Source organism: Augochlora pura, chromosome 8 (assembly GCF_028453695.1).
Source record: "Augochlora pura isolate Apur16 chromosome 8, APUR_v2.2.1, whole genome shotgun sequence".
In the NCBI taxonomy this organism is placed as follows: Eukaryota; Metazoa; Arthropoda; class Insecta; order Hymenoptera; family Halictidae; genus Augochlora; species Augochlora pura.
Window position 1 is genome coordinate 1,194,431 of NC_135779.1, and position 22,916 is coordinate 1,217,346.

Genomic DNA, 22,916 nt, shown 5'->3' on the forward strand with positions numbered 1-22,916 from the left:
CGATGGTACCGGTCCGAGCGGAACGGCTTAGCTGCGGCCTTGACTACGTCGTTTCAAGCCGCGTTCCTCTCTCTCCCCCGCCTCGCGCGCACAGAGAGCTCTCTCTTTCTCTCTAGCTCGCTCGCTCGCTCGCGTGAACGTATGCACGCGCGCGTGCGTTCACGTGTGCGAGCTACCTGCACATGCACGCGCACATGGCAGCGTGTGTCCTTCGTGCACACGCTATGCGCTCGTTCCGAGGGGCCGCCTTCTGTTCCGCGTGTGCACCGGCGTTTACCACCCACCCCTCGCCCCGTTCCTCCTCCCCGTCGTTGCTACAGAGGTAAAACCAACCGTTCGCCACGAAAGTCTCCGGGGCTCCCCCCCGACGACCCCTCCACACCCCGGAGAAAGAGCCTCGCGAAGGTGAAACCTGCGCCCGGTTTCTAGAAAGTATGTGTACACCGAGGACGCGGAGCCTACGCCTCCAGGAATGAACATTGTTCCGCCATTTTCTGGCCTGCGAGCCGCTTCTTACCTGCCTCCTGCCGCAAGGACGCGCGCGGTCCTTCGCCGAGGGTGCCCGACCGGTTCATCCCCCATTCGACGAGGCGACGGTGACCCGAGCGACCGTGCACCTCGCACCTCCACGCCCCTTGCATCTTTCGCACGATTTTCTATCGGCAACTTTTCTCGCACCCTTTCTGCCATTTCCTGGCTCACCTCTTCTAGACACAGTAAATTCTCTGAAATCGTCGCTCAGCTTGTAGATTAATAATCCCGTCGAAATTCTCCATTTCTGTACAGCCAATTTCGTGTTCATCCAAACCGATGGACAACCTGTCGCACTCCGTCAACTTCTCGCGTTCGCAATATTTGACGACCGTTCGATTCGCCGCGGTTCAACGGTTCAAGATGCTAGGTTCGCGTTCCGGACGGTTTACGCTTTGATCCATTTTCCCGGCTGATGACACGGTAGCGCCGCATTGCCCGTCGAATAAAGCATGAAGCGGCCGAGCGGCATCAGAAGAAGTTTTCCATGCTGCGAACCGGTTTCATTTGTAATCATTTTTAAGCTACGTCGGTGAAGTTTGTTTTGCATTTCGTTCGACGGGATTCGTGTTCTTATAGCCGGGATAATTACAGACGTCGCGAAGCGCAAGCCACGCGAGCCGGCACGAAGGATGATCGATATCGTGGTGGTATACACCTCTCCGGGCTGATCGAGCCAGCTGCAACGCCGACGGAACACACACGCTCCGGCGCGAGTCGTCTTTCAAACATTCATTGTTTACACGTCCGTAGTTTTGATAACTGGACTGGACGGTTTCTGTACACAGGCGGCTACCAAATAGACGGACGGGCGACGTGAACCGCGATCGTACGAAGACCGGTTCGGTACGGGACGCCGCGCGAAACACCTTGACGAAGATACACGAGGCAGTTAACTAGCTCGCATTGCTCTGCAATTAGCGGTACGAGGATCTTGTGCGAGATTGGTTCGAACGCGATCATTCGAACCCTTCCATTCTGTTCCTGATCGAAACTAATCTTGCGACTTGTCCTCGATCCAGATTTTTCTCCCTTCGAACTGAATTACTATTTTTGCTACACAGTAAGAAATAATTATTCCAGAAGCCGTATCCGCCATTTTAATTTCTATTTCCACGGTATTCTTATTCCACGCGTACGATCCTTCGTTGCTAAACATTAGCGCCAAAGGCACCGTACAATAATTTCTAATTCCAGAAATGAATCAGCGGATTCAGGCTATCGATTAATCAGAGCCGACGACGCGAGGGGATAATAGTTTCAAGAGTGTCGCGCGCGTCATTTCGCCGCGGCTCTAGCCAGAAGCAATTAGCGGCAGCTCCGCGGGTCATTATCAGGTGGCGACGTCACCGTTATCAGTCGGGCACTCTCCGCTCACAGGACATCGATATCAATTCGATTGTGTACTGCGGGGCTGCACGGTCGATACCCGACTCGGCCAGATAACGAGGAAAAGTTACGCCGTAATTTTCTGGAAAGTCAGGGTTTCTATCGATTGCCCGGTGTCGAATGTCCTCCGGCGAACATTCGATCCACCTGCCGGGGGCACGTTGCGTCGGGGATGTCTGCGACAATGCCGCCGCTTTTGTCTGGACGGCGCAATTGCACTCGCGATTAGTATTATCAATCTTGCATCGATAAAACGTGCATTTAATCGTGGAAATTCTCTCGAGCTCGAAGGATGATTCAGATCGATACGTGGCGCAATACCTGCTGCAATACAGGTGCGATACAGGCTCGAAAGCAAACGATCTCCAAATAAATCGAACACACCCGGTATAATATTTTTATATTGTAATATATTTTAATATTGCATTGTATTGTTTTATATTTTAATATTGAAAGTATCAAAGCGTAGCCTAACGCGCGATTCGCGCGACCGTAATTTCAGTGGCTGGCGAACAAAGAGACCACGGAGTCGATGCTATTAAACCAACAAAAAGGAGAAAGGCGGTGGGAGAGAGAGAGAGGGGGAGTGAGAAGGAGAGAGGAAGAGAAAGAGAGGCAGAACAAATCGCGAGGAGAGGGAGGGTGGCGAGGGTACTAATCTACGGGAACAGGTTGAACGCTTCGCGGCAGCACGTTATCGCAACATCTTTACAGCTTTTCGCGGAAAAGCAGTAATTTACAGTGCGTCGTCCATCAGGACATTACGGTACCAACGACTCGGGCTCGTCGCGTTACTCGCCGCGGATCGGGTCGGGGGGGGCAGAAAAAGAACATTATTTTACGTAATTGCAGAAGCGCGAAATTCCGGGAAAGGTCCGCGGTCTACGTCGTCCAGGCCATTGTTTTCGCAGGCTTCTCCCCCCGGTTCTTTCTCTCTTTCCCCCCGGTTTTTCGAGCCGACTCGGCCAGGTTCTCTCGCTTGTGAACGCACGCGCCGAACGTACGAGCACCGCTCGCCTCCGAGACGGCGCGCTCTTGCAAAACTGCCTGTTCACCCGCTAATCTCCTCGATTTACCAACCGTCGGTGAACTGGCATTACGCGACTCCTTTAATCTCTGTTATTTCTCGCCGATTGATCGTTTCGATGCGCTTCTGCGATGCATCGCCGGAGAAAGGGACCAATCGACGGCCATTTCCTCCTTCGATTCCCTCCTCCTCCCTTACCAGGCAATTCCAGAGGTTCGAGCGGTCTCGCGATTTTTCCGACGGACAGCGAATTGTTTCGAGAAACGACGCTTTCTACGGGGTGTCGCGATCTCCGTTTGGGGATTCTGGAATTTTACAAGCATAATAACTATCCGAGGATCGTCGCAGTCCCATCGCGCGGCTGCTGTTATTCGTCAAAGTCCGGGTGGTTTTCACGGGGTCTCGGGGATCTTTAATGTTTTCCTGGGGAGGGGGGTGGTCTCATGGTGTCCGTGAGGCAACACTAAGCGGCGTGCTATAATGGTTTCAGATCGAGGAAACGGCGACCCAGCTCAAGCAACGACTCGGAGCGATTATACAGCGGCTGGAACGAGCGGATAACCCACGGATGCGGCCGCGAGGGTTGCCGCACCAACGAACGCGGCGACTGCATGGACGAGTGCACCGCCGCGCTTGTCCTCATGTCGCTCTCATGCTCGCCACACAGTCCTCACAATCCCCTGCCACTTCACTGCCAACACAATTACGGTCAGTATCATGCTGCAAATGGCTTGCTAATACCAAGAAACACCGCGGCCAATTGATCCTAATTTTATTCCTGCCGCGCGCGCCGCACTGCTCGCGCGTTTCTTTTGTAAGACTTCCACTGCCGCGCGTTTGCGACCGCGTCCGTGCGTGCTACCGACGAATAGCTGTGCACGTTGCGTCACCGGGGTTAATGGCCACTCGCGATTTTCGCAGACGTTTCGGTGTTTCGCGAAAATCGCTCCGCGACGATCGAACGACACTTCGATGCAATTGCGAAGGTTCGTGGGACCGGATAGTTGAGTCGCGCGGCGCGGGAGAAATTACGATCAATTTTAAAAATTAAAAATTACGATAAAATAATAGTAGTAATAAAAATACTAATGTTCGCATAAAAAAGAACCCAAACATGGTACTCCCGGCGAACGCCAAACGCGAGGGTTGAAACAAAGAAAGAACCTCGTGTATTCGTCACGAAAAATCGACATCATCAAGAAGAGGGTGTGGTTGCTAGAAGATCGATTAATTAATTGAAACTTCGACTGGTCCGAGGGTTAGGTTGGATCCGAAATAAGGATCGTTTAGAAGGGTTCTCTCGCTGCGTGCACGGAGCCGAGATAGTCGCGCGCTCTGTCTACTCTCGAGAGGGGTAACCCGGGGGATGGGGTGTCGCAGTTGTTAATTGCAAATTCCTCTGGTTTCCGGACAAGGTTCCTGGGGAGGTCGAGGCGGAGGAGGTGGCGGCATGGTGGTCGGCTCTCCAGGTGTCGGCGGCACCTCGAACAGCAGTAGCAGCAGCAGCGGGGCTTCATGGCGGAGCGGCACCCCGAGCCCACCCCTGAGCGACGAGGGAGCACCGACCACCGGCTCCCTGTGGCAGACGCCGGCCCATCCTTCGCACAATCAGCAGCACTATCCGTACAACGTGTCCGGTTCGTCGTCGAGCAGCACGCCGGGCTCCACCACCCTCGACGAGGGCATAGTGCCCGATTTCGAGGAGCAGCACCCGCGCAAGAAGAAGGTGAGTCAGAACACCTATATCCTCGCGTCGTTCAGCGTCGCTCCTTGCGTTGTTCAACGTCGCCCGGCGTCCCTTGGCGTCGCTACCCTTGCCTCGCACCTCGCCGATCGATCGATTCCCCGCTACGTTATCTGATAAATTCAAGTGCAACGGCTCGCACCCGGGGACTGCAACGGCGACGCGGCGCGCGTGTTGCAATGGTAATCCGCAGCTGGTGAACTTGGCCTTCGGGTTACTCGGGGAATTATCTATCCTCGATGTCCGAGCAACGGCTTTCATGATTCCCGCGCGGTTTTATTGCCCGGCCGATCGTTGCCGTTACGTTCGCGGGCAACGGAGAGACCGATCCGCTTCCGGCGATTAGTTCTAGGCGCGGACCTTGGACCCGGCGATCCATTTTCGTCGTAGCGCGGTTTCCCGAATTCGCTATTTTCGAAGGAGAAACCCTGGTAAACTATTTCACGAAGACCAGAGTGTTACGAAGGCTTTTTACACAAGACGTCCCAGTTTTCCCGGATTAAAAACGTATGAAAAGAGAAGAGTTTTATATATAAGTCGATGCCTCTCCCTGAATCTTACGCGTTGATAGGTGGACATAATAAAATCGATTTATATATAAATCTACCCTACATCTACCCTATACGGTAAAACCTCGATTGCTGCAGTCTGCAATGTAGAAAGTCTTCGTTGCAACGATTCCTTTACAATGATCTTTTAACACTGAATCTACCACGGTCAAATGACCGATTCCTCATTTTAATAACAACTCTAAGTTATTATTAAATAAATAATTGAATAAATTACATTACATCGATCTAAATAAATTGTAGTATGCTATTTTGACGAGGCATCGCGTGCCAGCCAGATTTATTGTTCGCTAGGTTCAGTGTTAAACATCTGTTAAGCTATTGCAAGCGGCCGAGCGGCGTTTACAGTTCGCGGAGTGCCAAGGCGGAAAGAGGCGGATGGATCGCCGTTAGGGGAGAAGTTGCCTGGCCCTAGGTCCGAGGCCAACGGATCACATGCAGCGGCGGTGGAACGCCGAGGCCGGGCTTACGCAGACCCGGCACTTTTATCGGTCCCGTTCGGCGTTAATTAAATGTAAGCCACGGATGCGGAAGGAGCCAAGTTCGGGCCGAGATAAACGCTCGCTACGCCTCGCGAGCGCGACTTTAATTGTCCACGCGGCTTCTACGGCCGTCTACAGCGCGCGATAACCTCGCCGGCAGCGGCCTCGCACATCCAAAACAGATCGGGGAGTCTTCGTCGAGATAGGGAACGCAACGCTGTGCGTGCGGCGTTCCTTCGTTATCGGCGGTCTTTCTCCGCTTGTTTCAAAATAAAAATCATTCGTCATCGTCAAACGCGCCAGACGTGCGGCGACGTGTTTTTTCGGTCTCGCGACGCAGTTTCGATCCGAGGTTCTCCGTCTTTTTTTTTACGCAACGATGAGAACACAGCTACCGGTGCGCGATTTATTTCATCTTTTTCAGCAACGTTTGCGCTGCAGTCTGATATTTTTTTATTGGGATAGATTAAAAATTGTTGCGGGTGGAGTTAATCGAGTTGGGCTTGTCGTTTTGGCGAGATTGTCGGAATATTTATTTTTGTAAAACGGAGAGAGTCATCCGAGTGTTACTTTTTCCGTTAAATTCTACGATATTTGTTCGTTTGGGTTTTTGGTAGCGAATTTGGGGACTTCGAAGTGGGTTTAATTTTTTTAATGAGAACTTTTTCGTTGGTCGCTCGGTGGTTAAAAACCGGTGATTAAAAAATCGGTTGTTTCCACCGGGCGTGCTGGAAGTCTGCCTCGAGGTCGGCGACGAGAGCTCGGAAGACGAGCCGGCAAGGGCGGCGACCGTGGGACCGGTACCAGCACGCAACGCTGGAAACTAGTTTCGAAGGTCGAGCGGAACGTGAACATATTTTTCCGTGATCCCCTGCAGCTCTCTCGCGTTGCCCATCCCGGGGAAAATAGCCGGCTGTTCTCCTTTTTCAATGTCTTCGATCCGCTGCCACTATTTATTCGAACAAACACAATCGGCTTAACTTCTCCACTTTTTTGGCCATTCGATCCACATTTTCTTTACGACCATGTACAAAATTCCAAATGCCATAGATCTCTCTTCCATAGGATCTGTTCTCTCTTCCTTAAAACGTCTCCTCGAGGCACGCGAAAATATTTTTCCATTTATTACCAAGAAAATGGCCGAATCGTCGAAGCTGATCTTCTCGTAGCATCAGCGATTCTTTCCCCGGTTAAAAATAGCCTAAGAAACGAGTCAATTAATTCGTGAGTCCAGCGCGTTCTATTTCCGCGTGCGGGATTTCACGCTAATTCGAGATACGCTCCGCGGCCTCGGATCTTCCCGACGGATCGGCAAGTGTCGATCCCAGATGTTGTCTTAGGAGGAACCGAGAGAGCTCCCCGTTCTTCCGTATCGCGACGCCTACGTACTTATCGCATTCGGGATTACGCAGCATCTGTTTGCAACGCGTTCCCCGCGGGTATCTCGAATGTTTACTAAACAGTTTCGCCACGGAACGTCTTTGTTGTTGTCGCAACGATAAAACCAACCAGTCACTACGAAACATTTACGATTTCCCGAACGACGACGACGGCGACGATCGATTTACACGCGGCGTTTATTAATCGCGCCACGAAAATTACCGGAGCCGTTTTAAGTTTTCTATAAATTCTAAGACGTCGTCGATATTAAAAGATTGAAAAAATTGCTAAATAAAACTATAAACGATTCCAAGTATCCCAAGTTATATTTTAAGTTATAGTTTAATTATTATGCAAAATATGAGGCACTGAACATGGTGGGAAAGCATGGTTTCGCGCGTCGTTCGTCGATGCATTTTTCGCGATCGGTCACTCCCCCCCTCTCTCCGCGTCGGAAGTGATTAGACGAGGAGATCGATAGACGTCACGGAAAGAAAATTCCCCCCGGAGGATCGCGAGTCTCTCGAATGCCGCGCACGCCGATAACGGTTTCGCACAGATTTTCATTTAGATCCGAGCGATCCCAACGATTACGATTTACCGTTACCAGAGGAACGTGGCCGCGGCTGAATTTTTACGAGGCGAGAGAGCAGCTGCGAAAAAGAATACCAAATCGGCTGCTATCCCCTCTCTCTCTCTCTCTTCGGGATGCCGCGCATTCTTCCGCGTTGCGAATGATTAATCCCCGTTATCGATTCACCGATGCATTTATCTATCGCGTTCCCAGGTCGCTACGTGTCCGCGGAATTTATCAATGGATCTTCCATCGTTTTCTCGACGTCGGGAACGGTTCTTAATTTTCTCGATGACTCGGTGCCCGTGGAAAATATTCCAGCGCATCTGTTATCTAAACGTATCGGCTGAACGTTCTCTCGCTAAACAATTTCTCTTGCAAAAATCGGCGAGGCAATCGCTCTGGTTGATTTTTTATTCTCATTCATCGATCGATTACAATACGATTGCATTCTTCGGAATTTAGACGAACGGAGAGCTATTTTTTTATTATTTATATATTTCATATTGTTTCTCTAGATTAGATGGTGGAATCACTTCATTGTATTCCGTTGAAATGTCAGCGATTCTATTGGTCGGCAATCGAGTATAATGGTGAAGCACGTTGCACTTGATCTATGATCTTGGAGGATCTCTTCTTAGAAATCCGAGTCGATAAAATAAACCATTGCAATCGCGTTCTCCATTTTATGAATCATTCTAGTATAATAGCACAGTATTTTTGAAGTATAGCATTGTACTTTAATAGACTACGGCTTTATGGCATTTCTAATGAAAATGGACAGGTGGATTTCAACCAGAAATTAGAGTCACCAATATTTGGGTGACGCGGTGCTCGACGTGATAAAATATCTCGGTACCGTTTAATACGCCATAGAAAATGGCACCTGGTTTCTAAAATCGAACGGGATTATCATTTTACTGGGGTATTTCTCGCTGAAAAATGTATCGTTTTGCAATTCGTTGGAATTAAGCGATACTACGAGCGTGGCACGGAGAGGTTGGATCGGCGCGCGGGCGGGTGCAATCTTGCAACGGGGACTCGACACGATCCTCCCCGGTCCGTGCCAAGTCCGCGTCGATGACATAAGCCGCGCGCGGCCGAGCCAAGGATGTAAACACGCGCGGCGATTTTCGGTATTTCGTAAGACGGCTAACAAGTTGAACCTTGAGGTATAATCGCCGCGCGCTAAACTTAGGCGCGTGTCGATGAGCGTGCCGGCGGAAAATCGGTCCGACGGCCACCGAAAATAGCTGCGAGCTCCCGAGCCCCGCAAACCGGAACGGAAGCCTTTACCGCAGTGCTCACGACTAACGCCGATTCCCCTTATGGTTTTTCAGATCCGGGCGAAAGTGAGCCGCGGACCGATCGAGAATGGACCCGCGACCTGCTCCACCTACGAGAGCGAACAGGTAAGTGCCATTTCGCGCGAGCTCTATTCAGCCTACTCTAGCACCTGTCTTCTCAAAATGTCTCCTTTCTCGCGTAATTAATTCCGGCGACGGGGGGCCATTTTTTCCGCCACCTCGGGCTATTCTTTTTAACCCGTTGACTGCCTCTTCTTTCGAATTTTTTGTCGTGAAAGTATTGTTTTTAATGTCTCGAATAGAGATTAATTATAGAATTTAATTATAGATAGTAAGAATCTTGTGTTCTCAATTTACAAGCGATCTCCAAATTTGCTCACTCGCTGAGAAGAAATGAAATATAAAATATACACCGTCTGCTATAAAGGATATCGACTGATGTCTATAAGCTGTCAAACGCATACATTTTTCTCGCCGAGCTGAGTACTTAAAATTCCAAAATCCCCGAGCAAGAATGTGGGCAGTCAACGGGTTAAGCGGAATCGTTCCGGTGTCCACCTAGAGCGGACTTTCTACGGAATACTTTTTCGCCGAACGAAAGTGTTGCCACTGCACCGGCCAAAATACGCTTTTGAGCCGCGGTCTACTTTCTCTCCGCGGCGCCGCGTTCTAGTAATCTCGGCGAGAAGAAAAAAGGCGACGGTGTCAACTCGTTCGTCGAAGACAGAAGATCTTCACCCGAATCAGCGAGTTTGAACGAGAGTGGCAATGGCCCCTGGGATCATCGAGGAAGTTTGTAACCCAGTTAGCCAGGAGGGGGGGGGTGGCCTCCTACTTTCACCGACCGCGAAGTCAACTTCGGACTCATTCATCTCGAGCGGAAGCGGGCCGAGAAGCCGGCAAGAAGTACCGTTCGCGTGGCCATCGCGAGCCGCGCGCGCGGCAAGGCGGCGATGTTCCTTCTGTGCACCGGCGGCGGCCCTCGGTACATAATTTTCGACGCTCCGTGACCAGGCCACCACTTTCACTGGTCCGTATCTCGAGCGTATCCGCGCGCACCTGACCCAATTGGCCGAGCCGAAGATATCCGCGCGCCGGATCAAGGTCATCGGGGCTCGTCTCCTCAGCTAGATTAGCTCGCGGAGATCTCCGCTGGAGAAGCGGACCGCCCGCTGCTGCACGATCTTCTTCTAATGGAACCCGGTAGGATTAGGGACGAGACAAGATATCGTGTTCCTAGAAAACTAGCTCAACTCATCCAGGTTCTTCTCGTGGTTATCATAGACTTGGTACCATATTTTGTGTCTTTTATGGATAAATCAGCCGCTCTAAGACGCTATACAAGTAGACTGCCTAGCGACACCTGCTAGTAGCTAAACCTTTCGAAATTCTTGGCATAACTTCTTCCGGCATTCTAATCGAAACTGATGAAACTGATAATAGAGATAATGCGATAGCGGCATTCTGGATCGAAACATGGAGGAGTAGCAGATTATTTTAGAAATAGTTGAACCCTCGGGCTAATTTCAGCAGATTTGCTGCAACAGCTTAAGATTTCCGTCCCCCTGGGACGGATTAGCTACCCGGAGAGGTCGCCGAAGAAGTAGCCTAATGACACCTGATAGATGCTAATGGAATCTGACGAGTGTTTGATGGGATTAGCAGAAAGGGTAGTCCAGTAACTGAACTACTGTCCCGGCGGCGAAACACGAAGGGAGTGTGTAATTGATAGCAATGAAGCATCCCCTTCTGCTATAGGGCCAGCCTAAACCCTCCTGGATCCTCGGCTCGGCTCCTACCGTTTCCTTTTCACGAGCCGGGCGCAACATTTCGCGCTTGTTCAACTTCGCCGAACGCGTTCTAAGGATTCGGCGAACTTTCGGCGACCGCGCCGACGCGCGAAATTTTACGGGGTGTCCCGATAATGAACCGACTTTCCTCGATAACGAAAGTTCCATCGACTTTCCTCGATATCGATGCAGCGGATCGACGCTAATCTCCGCGGGAAGATAACGCCGATGCAGTCGATAACGCGTTAGCAACGGCTTTCAGGCGTTATCAGGACGTATCGGAGGACGATCCTCGATTTCGAGGAAATTCGTCTGCGATCGCAGCTCGCGTTGCGCCGGAAGCGGAAACTCCTCAAGGTCGGGCGCGCCGACGTTTCGCGTTAATTAACCGTTCCGATGATCCAGCGGTATTCCGCGAACCTTTGCAAGGCTTCCGAAAAGTGCCGTCGCTAGTCGCTACTCTCGAACCTACTCCTCCCACCTCGCCAGTTCTCCGAACAAAAAATGCCACCCTACCGAATCTATTAAGCTCGAAACGAAGGACACAGTGCGGAGAAGAGCTCCGCGAAGCATCTGCCAAATCTAAACCCACCCCGTTCGAACACCTCAGGTTGAAATTAAAAATTCCGAGACTCGCAGCTTCGGTCAGCAATCGGCAAATCCAGGAACAAAGGAAACAGAGGGCCGTGGAGTTTAGCGAAGGCTCGATGATCCTCGCAGTGAGCTCGTCTCCGTTCTCGCCGGCGATAATGCGCCACAGGGACCGATCATTAGCATTCCTCCTCGTGCAGCATAATCTGTCCGCGTACTTATATTCATATTTGCGGGGCAATGGAGGTGAGAGGACGAAATAGAATAGAAGGAGAAGGAAGAAGGGTGCGTCTGCGCACGGAGCATGGCGGCTCTGTCGTCATCACGGAGCGAGCGAGCGAGCACTCGCTCGTGCACACGCCTCCGCATGGACCTAGATCTCTGCCGAAGCTGCGACACGGTCGCAGCGAGAAACCGGCGCGCGGCTCTTCCCGGCCGGCCGGCCGGCCCGGCCCGGCCCGGCCCGACTCGGCTCGACGCGGCGCCGGCGTTGCACCGCGCGTCGCAGTGCACACCGCGTGACGTCATCGCCGGCACGTGCCCCCCTCCTTGCCGCGCCCCGCCGCCGCGACGCCCTCGCAACGCCGTCGTACGGCTCTGCGGCTGTTAGAGGCTAGAAGACCGGCGGGGAACGCAGGGGAGGAGGACGAGGTCGTCACGAGGGACGGCCGGGGGACGCGTGGGGGGATGGTTGTGCAGTTAAGGTCACCGTGGCCCTGACTGCACGCGCGCGAAACAATATCCGTGTGCACCGCTCCGCGTCGCTCCGTGCCGCGCGACGGAGTCGAGTCGAGTCCGCACCGGCGCGGCTCGTCCTCGACGTCGTCCTCGTCGTCGATGCCGTCGGCCGAATAGCAACCGGCACCGACGGATTTATTTCTAGTTCCGCGATCGCTTTCCGACAGAGAGACGCGACCCGCCGACGCGATCGCCGGGTCCCCAAGGTGGCCGAATTCTGGCCAATGCTCGCCTATCTTCTCTCCGTCGCTCGTCGACACGCGTTTCGAGCGCATGCCGCATCGCTTGTAAATCAACCTTTACGTTATATCAGTCCCACTCTGGAAAGTAATCTCTGAGAACGTGTATCGCTGCTGCTGCTGCTGCACCGCGTTGCACGCGTCGCACCGAGCAAGTATTAGCAGCTCCACGAAACTCTGTGCTTCGAGTTTGCATGGAAGATTTTCGGCCGAGCCTTCTCCTGGCCAGTTATTTGCCGTAACGGTTAGACAGTAGGTCTTCGCGCGAAGTGGCCTGCATCGATCGCGAAATTGCCAGAGAGTCCGTAAAATTGGTTTCCTCTCGTTGGACAATTAATCGGGGAAATCATGAGCTTTGACCGAATCGACCGGCTTAATCGAACATTTCGAATCGGTTTTGCGGCGAATAAAATTTCGATCGAGGATGTCCGAGGCCAGAAAAGGCAGCGAAATTCCGAGACGCGGTCCCACGACACCCACGGATCGGGCTCGCGCGGTCGACCACCATTTTCAGAATGCACCCCTACGTCTTGCGCGTTACTCACCGGCTCGAAAGCGGTTTTCGTGGGCGTTTCTGGGTACCGCGATTTTTCCCACCGAGCAACCACGAGCTCTCCCCGGCTTTCCTGGCGCAAGTCGACGGCGTCGGTCGATTAACGGCGTTCGCTATCTGTCGACCTATTAGGCAAAGTCGTGCTAATTCCGTGCGCGTCGCAAGCGACCGGTGGAAATTTGAAATGAACGATTTCGGGTGGGTTTTCTTATCGGACGAATTCTCGGAACGTCCGCCTTTGCAATCGCTCGGATATTTGCACGATATACGGTTATCAACGGTCGCGTTGATTAGCGTTAATGAGTATTTCAGTTTTCTGTTCGACGGAAAGGTTATTTACCCGCGCGGAGTACATTCGTTAACGCGGATCGGTTTTTGTCCTCGCGAGAATTTACGAGCTGGCGCGAGTATATATCGCGGTGCGGACCGCCGATGTTTATGCAAATGTCGCGTTTTATGGCACGATTTATACAGATCGGGAACGGTATGCGCAATCCGTGGCGATTCGATCTACTCGGTATTCTCCATCGAGCTTGAAATCAAATAATGATAGCGTCGAGTTTTTTTCGAAATTCCGTGGGTCGCCGACTTTGACGTCGCGGCGTCGAACGCGCTGCCGCGATTTATGCCGCGATACATAGCGTTCCGCGCCGCTTAGAAAGGGTCCCGAGTGAAATAGAAATTTCTAGCGGCAAGTGCACGAGAGCCAGGCATTTGAAACGTTTCAGTTATAAGTTACGATGCGAACGCGCGCATTTATTTGGACAGCTTTCGGCCCGATGGCGTTAAATCAAAATAGATTTGACGCTGTCTCGTCGAAAAGACGCGTGTAAAATACGACGCGCGGATCTAGCCGGCGTTTAGGATCTAGAGGATCTTCGGAAAAATGGGTAAACGAATCGAGGCGTATCGCCGCGAGATGCGGTTCTCGCTTTAAATATAGCTCCGCCAGGATCGCGAACAGTGGCTCGAATTTTCCGATTGTGCAGGCCGGCCGGCTAAAAATAGCCGGCGGATTTGCGTTTTTAATAAGTTGCAACAGCGGCGGCGGGGCACGGATGCAGATGCATATTTTTTAATAATAGTGACCCCTCGACTGCGCGCCGCGTTTCCGGTCTTGCAATTTATATTCTCCGCTTGTTCGAACAATTAAGAACAAACGTGCATTTCTATCATATGGAATTGCTGCGCGCGATATTTCCGTCGCGTTGAAATCCATAATTCGCTTCGTCTCGAAGTATAAAATGGCTTGTGAAAGTGAGCAGAATCCGGTAATTAGCCTCCGCCAGTCTAATAAACGGTTTCCACGTGTTCGTTCTTTATTACTTGCTGTTTGCAATTCTTTGATTATAATTCACCGTCGCATTATCTATACAGCCCCGTTTTATAATTAAGAAGATAGCGCGGTATTATTTACTAGGAGAATATTCTTAAAATTTCTTGTTTAACATTTTAAATGTTTAATAATATGAAAGCTTGCAGTGGTGCAATCTGACACTTTTATCTCTATAATAGATAACAAATTATTGATAAAGATCTGATTTATAGGTCGGTAAAGCGTTCATTTCTCTGGTTCGTTCATCACTGCCACCGCCAATTTGAATCGAGAAAATTGTTATCAATTGGCAAATGAATTTTCTGTTGGTTTTCGGTTCGCGAAACCGCGTGCCTCGTGCCCGTCGAATTGTTGGACGCGCTCGAGGCCGCGGAGGGGAAACGTTGCTGCAATTTTCTATGAATGGATCGCCAGCAATTTCGGTGGGAGCCTTGACAGAGACTTTGAGCAGACGAGCTAGTACGCGGGGTTTAATAATTCCACGGGCAGCCGGTGGTCTACGCGGCGGCGGCGGCCTCTATCTTTTTACGACCACGCAATACGGTCTGGCAAGGCTTCCGACCGGCTCCCGTAAACTTCCGTCGCCGTGTTTGAACAGCAATTCGCGCCGCCGCCGCGCCGGGAATCCTCATTGACGGCTGTCGCAAACAGCGCGGACCGAAAATAACCGACTTTCGATATCGTATCGGTGTACCGGGAACACGGTCCTGGAAATCTCCGGGCCCGGTGAATCACCGGTAGACAGAATTTTCGCAGACGGTGCAACAACAATTTTGGGAAGCGGTCTGTTTCGTAAATTCGTCGTAGAATCGCCGCGTTTTAACGAGGCAAAACAGGTTTTATTTCGATTTTATTTCGCCAAACGAGACTCTCGGAACTGTCTAAAATTAATTCAGAACGAATCGTTGGTAATACTTCGCCAGACGGTTGACAGTAAAAGGGACTGCGATGAAGGCTTTAGCTTCTTTAAATTTCTTTTCTCTTTAGTCCCTCGTTATTCTCGCCAATCATCCAAAAATTCAGAAATCACCGCGATCAATCCTCCGACCCCACTTTCCAATTACCCTAACCGGGAACAACGATAAATCGGTTGCTTTTCCCGCGACAAGGAACTGCGACATCGTCGCCTTTGATGCTACAAGTCCAACGTCTAATTGGCTCGATTTTCCCAGAAGCTGGAACACGGCGCTCATTTTTCCAAAGTCGTTCATTTCGCTGCCTTGGAACGTCTCGTAAAAAGCAGCGGGCAACCAACCAGCTTCTACTCGAACGAAATAGCGAGCGTATTCCGAAGGTAATCTGTAATTCGATTGACCGACGTGTTTCGCCGGCATTAAGGACGTAATTGATCGCGATCAATGTTGCCGCGGGCGTGGAATTCTTCGTAAAAACGTGGAAGGGTATCGATTAACGAGTGCACGCGGAGAGTCATACGCGGACGCGGATGTCTCGATTCATTACCAACGGCGTGCATACACGTGCGCGTGTACATATACGTATACGTATATACGCGTGCGCCTCGAGCACTGGGACGTCGGGATCGTATTGTGACACGTTCGTCCGTCTTACGTAATAACATTGCGTAAACTTGACGTTCACCGTAATGTCTGTCGTACCTACGTATTTCCGTGCCCGGCAACAACGACGGCGAGGGAAGTAGCCGACCGTAATTATGCGCGTTCACATTTTCCTCTTACTTTCTTCGCGGCTCCTCCTCCACCACGCACTCCCTGCGCGCTCGTCTCACCCGAATATCGTTTCCTGAAGCTAGCGACCAACAATTTCTCATGCCGCGACATTTTCTATTCTTTTCCAATATCGATTCCTATCGTTGCTTCGCGAGCGTCGCATTTCATTTTTTTTTTTTTTTTGACAATGTTGCAATCGAGCAAAAAATCTGAGAAAAATTGAGTGCACGAGCCGTGATAGTACCTTGTCAGGGAATTAATATAAAAATAGCTGATATGTTAGTTTTATATAAAAAACATAAAAGTCATGGAATGCCCAAGCAAAAATCAGACCTTATCATCCGCGTTATAATTAGCGTCGAAAAGTTCTTCGAAACGATCTTCCACGATCGACAGCGACAGTCTTCGTCGGATGCGCGCATCTCGGCGCAACAAAATTCTGGCATTAATTAGCACCGCAGGCGGCCGATTAGCATGCATACAGGATCCAGGATGAGCCCGGCGACACCTGCGGTGACGAGTGACTGAGTGAGTGACGCCGGGATGCGCCGTGATGCCGACATTCAGAGAGAAAGAGAGAGAGGGGGATTCCATCCTAGTGAACGATTTTTCCGCAAGATCATCTCGCAGCATTGTTAACGGTACAGTATCAATCGAGTTACGTGGAAAAAACGACACTCGTTAATAACACGCGTCGCATGCCATAAGTCGCCGGCCATGACACCGACATTACCCGACATTATGATCGCCGGCTTACGCACGACCTCTTTTGTTTTGATAGTTCTGTGCCACGATAAAACCCTGGCGATCTTCTCTTTCTCTCTCTCTCTCTCTCTCTCTCTCTCTCTCTGTTTAGCTCTCCTTTTCTCTCTCTTTTCGCCTGTCTCTCTTTCGCCGTCTCGTCGCTTCTCTAAGCATTCGTCGATTAGGAAACACAAACACGTATCGCTAGATCGCATTCTCCCGCGTCATTCGAATCAACCGTGGCAGCGTTCCCTCTAAATATCTAATCGCGTCACGGCAAAATGTCCCGCTGCACGTCGTTCATTTCGAAGACAGCCGCTCTAAATTAGCCGCCGATCTATTCCGATCTGTTCCGACATCGGCGAGAGCCCCGCGATCCGACGTCACAGGGGTTCCGTCCAAATCCGAGGCACGATTTTCTCGTTGCCGGCCGATTCTAGGGATCTCGCGGACTTCGCCGGTTGCGAAAGAAGATTCCTCGGCAACCGATGTTATGCTGGGCCTGTTACTCTCTTAAAGGTCAGCCCCGCGGTTCTATCTGTTGGCAAGGAGTCTCCTTGTTCCGGTACATACACGTTTATTATAAGACTTTCTTCGCGATGTACCTTCTTAGGTCGATTTTTAAAGAAGCATTGTATTTAATCGCTTTTGTCGCGACCGGGTTGTACGACCTATAGGGTGAAAGGGGGGAACAATGGCGAGGAGAAATAGCGGAGAATAATAGCGAGAGGAAATTCTTAATGTCAACTGGGAGTTTGAGGACTTCGTTCCTCGGTCAATTGATCAATGAATAACAAAAGTTCTACTTTCTTGTTCAACACGCTCTGCGCGCGAAGAAGGTATTAACCTTTTACAGTCGAGGAGCGGCGTTATTGAATTATTAAATGTATTTATATTTTAAAAGGATTTAAATCTTTTTAATTTCGTTATGCATTTGAAGAAATCCCTCTGCGAACACCTAAAAATTCTAGTCGTACGCTTGTCATCGAAATCTTAGCTTTGCGAATGTTAAATATTTCCTAAGCGGATTCTTAATATAAAAATTATAAACTATTGGATATCGAAGTAGCTGCCATCGAGCTAATTCAGGACTGATTTCCGAAAAGAGGAATAAGATTCGCAAGCTGAGGATTTCGTCGGCGGTGAACGTTTTTCGAGATAATCGATTCCGAAACGATCGAGTGCACGCGCACTCGGGGGAGAGGGGCGGCGGCCCAATGCCGCGGATGCATGCGCTGCATTTCCAAGGAACACGCATTACATCATGTGTATCCAAGTAATTTAACGCATTGTCACGCGCTAACGACTCCGATGCTTCGCTAACCGATGCACCGCCGTCCCGATATGCGTGTCGTCCTCCTCGGGACCGTCTTCTTGCCCGGGTTTGCTCTTCTTTTTAGATCGGCACACTTCGACCGGGCTCCGGTTGCTATTTTGAAAAAGTCAAACAACAGCCGGCTGCCATGGAACGTATGATTTAACCTCGGCCTTGACGCAAGCTAGTCCACTTATTGCATAAGAGTGCACCGATCTGGCGTGATAGAAAAAGCTCGACGGTTTTCTGCTGAACGAGAGAATTCTAGAGGAAGCTGTCCTATTTATGTTAATGCCGAATAATTTATTGAACGACGCGCGTAAAAAAAAACCGGCACGGTAACTTCGTCCTAAACACCGATACCAGTGGAAATTCTTACGCTAGATTTTATTCATGAATAACTCATTGGAGCATTTATTGCGATCAAAATGGACAGGTGAAACGTCGATGGAAGATATTGAATCTAAGGGCGTGTGTGCATTATTTTCAACTCGGTGAAATTAATGAAATTAATAAATGAAGAAGATAACTCTGCTCGACTGAAATTATTCTTAGTTTGCGATCTGCTCGTTAGATTCCGAGTGAAATTAATTTGGAAATTATAATTAATTAAGGGTCGTTGGAAAATCGTCGGACAAAGTGTTAATGGGAACGATCTGGATCCCCGGGGGGGAACTATAGATCCAGCGACAGGATCTTGTCCCCGATTTATCATCGGGCGAAAACAAATGGCGAACGTCTGTCCCGGAAGGGGCGAGTGCTCGGTGGTTGCAGGGTATCGTTGGCAATAATTACTCTTGGTGTCGGAAGGTGGGACCGTTTTCAAGTGATGCGGGCCCGCGGATGATCAGCCCGACGGGCAAACGGAATGCTAAACGATCAATCACGTCGCAGAAACACGTCGGGCGTAGAAGTCGCGTCCGCGGCCAGGAAATTGAAATGAATTGCTCGATGGAAAATAACGCGACGCCGCGGCGATAGGCGTGCTTGTTCCTTCCGGGCAGGTAGATCCAACGGCAGCGTCTCTCAACCTGCTTGGATTTTTCGCGGGCCGCGGACAAACAGCTGATCGAACAGCCCCGTGGAATCGTCCGTTTCGACAGCCAACGAAGCAACAAGTCGCGTTGCTTCGCAATCGATGCAGGACCCTTTTGCTGCACTCGATTCTTCTCCGATTCTCCTACGATGCCCCGGAGCATCGTCTTCGCAGCGACTTTGAAATGTATTTTTATCGTTTCAAGTTCAAAGCCTCTGCAACGCGAAAACACTTTCGCGGGATCGTGCGCGCGAAATGTTTAGCGATCGGCAATTGTTTTAGCTCGTACGCATGACAATAACTACTGTTATGCAGTTGAGAGAACGACTCTCTTATATCATCCAATGTGGCGTAACAGAACAATTACGGTGGTAACTTAATTGTACGTTGCGTAATCGATCGAACGCCGATGGAGCCGGCACAGAGTTCACGCAGATTGCTCTGCGCCGCTAGAGTTGATAGAACCGGGCTGAACGTTGTCGGTAGAAGAATGCTCGCAACGTTCTCGAATCGCTTTGCAGAGGCTCTACAATAAGTCATTGCGTTTCCCCTAGAATATTTTAGGTGACAGTACGTTAAAAAACGCAGTATTGTTTAATCCGATAGAATTGTGAAAAATGAAATTGCCGAGCAGCCCGGCGCGAATTTAATTAGACAGTGCGCCGAGTGTTGCTGCACAGACGTCGACTCAGCAGGTGCTTGAAAACTCCGTGGAATAGACATTTGGGTAACAGTTGTCTGCCACTCGGGTACCATTCGGGTATCATTTGGAGGAGACGCGCCGGACGGCAGAAAAAGGTTGAGGAACGCTGATCTAATGGACGGGTCCGGCGCGCAACACTCCCTGCTTCCCGCTCATTAGTCGCACCGTTCGAACCCCGCAAGGTCGCCATTCCTATAGCTTCCAAGGAGATGCCTTAATGAATATACATCTCGGCCTTCCGAGCAGCTTGCACGCGCATTGTCTCTCTCGCGGCTCGCATTCCTGCGCGGCGAGAGCCGTTTCGAGCCAACTGGCGTAAGCGAGGACCGTGAGATCAGCGGAGATCTGTTAGCTGCAGCGCTGACAGCGGACGCGTTGCTATTTTACTCCCATTGCGTCGCGTTCGCAACGCGGAGTCTGTGCCAGGTCGCAGGATCTTCAAATAATCCCTGCGACGGCCCTTGACGCGTTAATTACCGCGTTCCTTGTTCAGACTTATCTCTCCACCTAAATCTTGACTCTGTCTCGTCGATGTCTCGATCGATGCCTAACATGAAAAGCTTTGTTGAACGATGAAATTGTGAGATGAAAAGGGTCTCGTTTCAATGACAGTGTGAACCGGAGAGACGGATGACGTCAGCGGCGGTTCTAAAACAGAACAGCTGACATTATCCGCGACGTTTTCGTCCGCAATTTTTGCGCGAAAGGTACGGCTAAAAATATTCAAAGGTCTCGGAAGCCGGCCGGCATTTACGATCGAGATTAAAGTTCACCCGGCGAAATAAATTGCGTGGGCTAATTAATGGCGGAAAAATGCCCGTCGCCGCGGCAAAGACAGAGACGAGATTTTTCAGAAATAACGGCGCGCGCGCGCGCGCGTGATAAAATGAGAGAGAGAGAGAGAGAGGAGACCTTTATCCGAGGAAACACGGCGAACGCCAACCCAGAACGGCGGAATGATCTCCACAAGGAAGTGCTCGCGAGCGGTGCTGCAGCTAATAATTATAATCAACTCGTTCAACCAGGTGTATGACATTTCGCTGTTTACAATTTCTTATCGACGCTGCGGCCGCGCGTTGCGCAACAAGATTGTGTAAGACCCGCGCGCAGAAACCGGTGCCAAATGAGGCGTGCGTGTGTTTTTTCGAAAGACACTAATTACCGGCGTTCTTTAATCGAAGAATCGAGCCACGCCACAATAGATGCACCTTGCTGCCAGTGCTTCCTGCGATCTGTACTGTGACGCGTTTGTCAAGGTTCACGGGTGAAGGTCGGCTTAATTAACAAAGTAGCTTCTCTGTCGGTTCCTTTCTCGACGACAGGTTCTTGTAATTTCTAGCTTCCTTTTCTTTTATTAGGATGCTTAATTAGAATCCATTCAGTCTTCTGGTTCTAGTTTGTAACAGAAGTTACACTTTTCATCGTAGGCGGTTTAGACAAGTTTGTGCATGGAAGTTCGGTAGGCTGGTTCGACCTGTAGCTGTCAGTTTATGGCACTCGTTCCCGGAATGGCGGTTAGAAAATCGCAGATCACCGTCCGTCATCGGCATAGCCAAACGGGCGATCGTCGAAACGGGATTCCGCATTGGAATTGTCATTCTCGCCGCGGGACCGGCATGCCGCGACAACCGCCGAAGACAGCGTATGATGGACGGCGTCACGTGAGCCGCACGGCACGCTGCTCGACTACCAAGGAACTCGTATCTCCGGGAAAGGGCCGCCGCCGGTCTCACGGGGGGGGGGCCTCGTTAGACATTTTTCTGCCGGCCCGATGGTAGGAGAGGAGTCAAGGTCGCGCGCTTGCGAATTTCAGCTGGTTACCGAACAGCCAACGCCATGGTGGGGACGGGTGCCACGGTTCCGAGCGTTGTCCTAGGTCCTGACTGGCTTTTTAACGCGCGGGCCACTCGGATCGACGCCCATCTGCATCTCGACGCTGCCGTGGGTTTTCTCGTTCCTCGAGAATACAGCGAATCCGTGAAATGATCCATGCCCTCGTTTCTTGATAGACTGAAATAGTCGTAGGAAATTCTTCAAAATCAGATTCCAGACCTTAAGCCACTACAAGGAATATCCGAGCAACTAATCATTCATTTCGAACTATTCTTGAATCGCAAGCGCTTAATCAAACATTCGATCCGCGCGCTGCCGCGCTTTCACGATAAGTAGAAGCGGAGAGTAATGGGCATACATTGGAGAAGAACATTCTACTTAGCGATCGAAAGTGAAACTTTTTTTCGCAATTTTTCCAGAGTCTCTCTTGCAAGCAAATTCGAAACGTTTCGAAGCAGGCCGAACATATTCCTCGGATCGTTGCTTGCATTGCGACGATTTTGACTACAAGCGTGCTCTATCTCTCCTAATTGTCGCAGCTGGTCCTATTCTGTTGCCAAGGTCCGCTAATTAGCGAGAGGGTTAAGCAAACCGGCTTTCGTCCGCGATTCTTTCGGCAAGCATCCCTCGGCAACGGGTTCCGCAAACGCGAGGCGCGCAAGCGTGCTATCGACCGTCCCGTTGGCTCTACCTTGACCTCCAATGCCGAAGGTGGCTCGAACAATTAAAGCTTTTAAGGGCCTTGGCTGGCACGAATCGATCCGCTTCATTAACGTCCCGATCGTCCGGGGACGCGAGCTTTTTCCATGCCGATGCCTCCGTTTCTCACCTGTCCCTCGAATTCCCGATAGCCGCCTACTTCCTCCACACCAACATGCGCCCGCGTACACGTATACGCTTGCTCCTTGTGCTTGAATATTTTTCAATACCCGTGACACCGTTTCCAGAAGAGTCTCTCGACGGCGGCGAACAATCGCGCGTGAAAACCTGGAATGATACTGTAACTGTAGGGTCGGTGTTTGTTTCCTTTGGTGTCGTTTGTGAAAATTGTAATTAGGGGCGAGCCAAAGGGCCAACGGCACACTTTCGCGCCTCGATGGCTATCGAAAAACGATCCGCCAAGAACGGAGTACCAAAATTAACTCCTCATTACCGAGGCGAGCACGGATTTCGCTCAGCCACGCTGGATCTTGAATAATTTTCCCCTTCGTTCGGATGATAGAGATCTTGTTTCTCTTTCTAACTCTTCTCCTACCGACCCACGCGTTAGTTAAGTGGATACTCGGTTTCGTTGTAAGATCGTTGATATTATTGTAGCTGCCTATCTGAAAATCGAACGCCAAGACG

At 50.7% G+C, this 22,916-nt stretch overlaps 1 protein-coding gene across 1 annotated transcript in view; it reads left to right on the top strand.

Annotated features, from left to right (window-relative positions):
- The window catches only part of Glut4ef (Glucose transporter 4 enhancer factor), a 68,139-nt gene extending 58,950 nt beyond the window's left edge, over positions 1-9,189 (top strand). The window contains exons 3-5 of the mRNA XM_078189295.1: positions 3,438-3,655; positions 4,363-4,673; positions 9,037-9,189. Coding sequence (XP_078045421.1) covers positions 3,438-3,655; positions 4,363-4,673; positions 9,037-9,189 — 682 coding nt within the window. The remainder of the gene's footprint in view (positions 1-3,437; positions 3,656-4,362; positions 4,674-9,036) is intronic.
- The last annotated feature ends 13,727 nt before the right edge of the window (positions 9,190-22,916 follow it).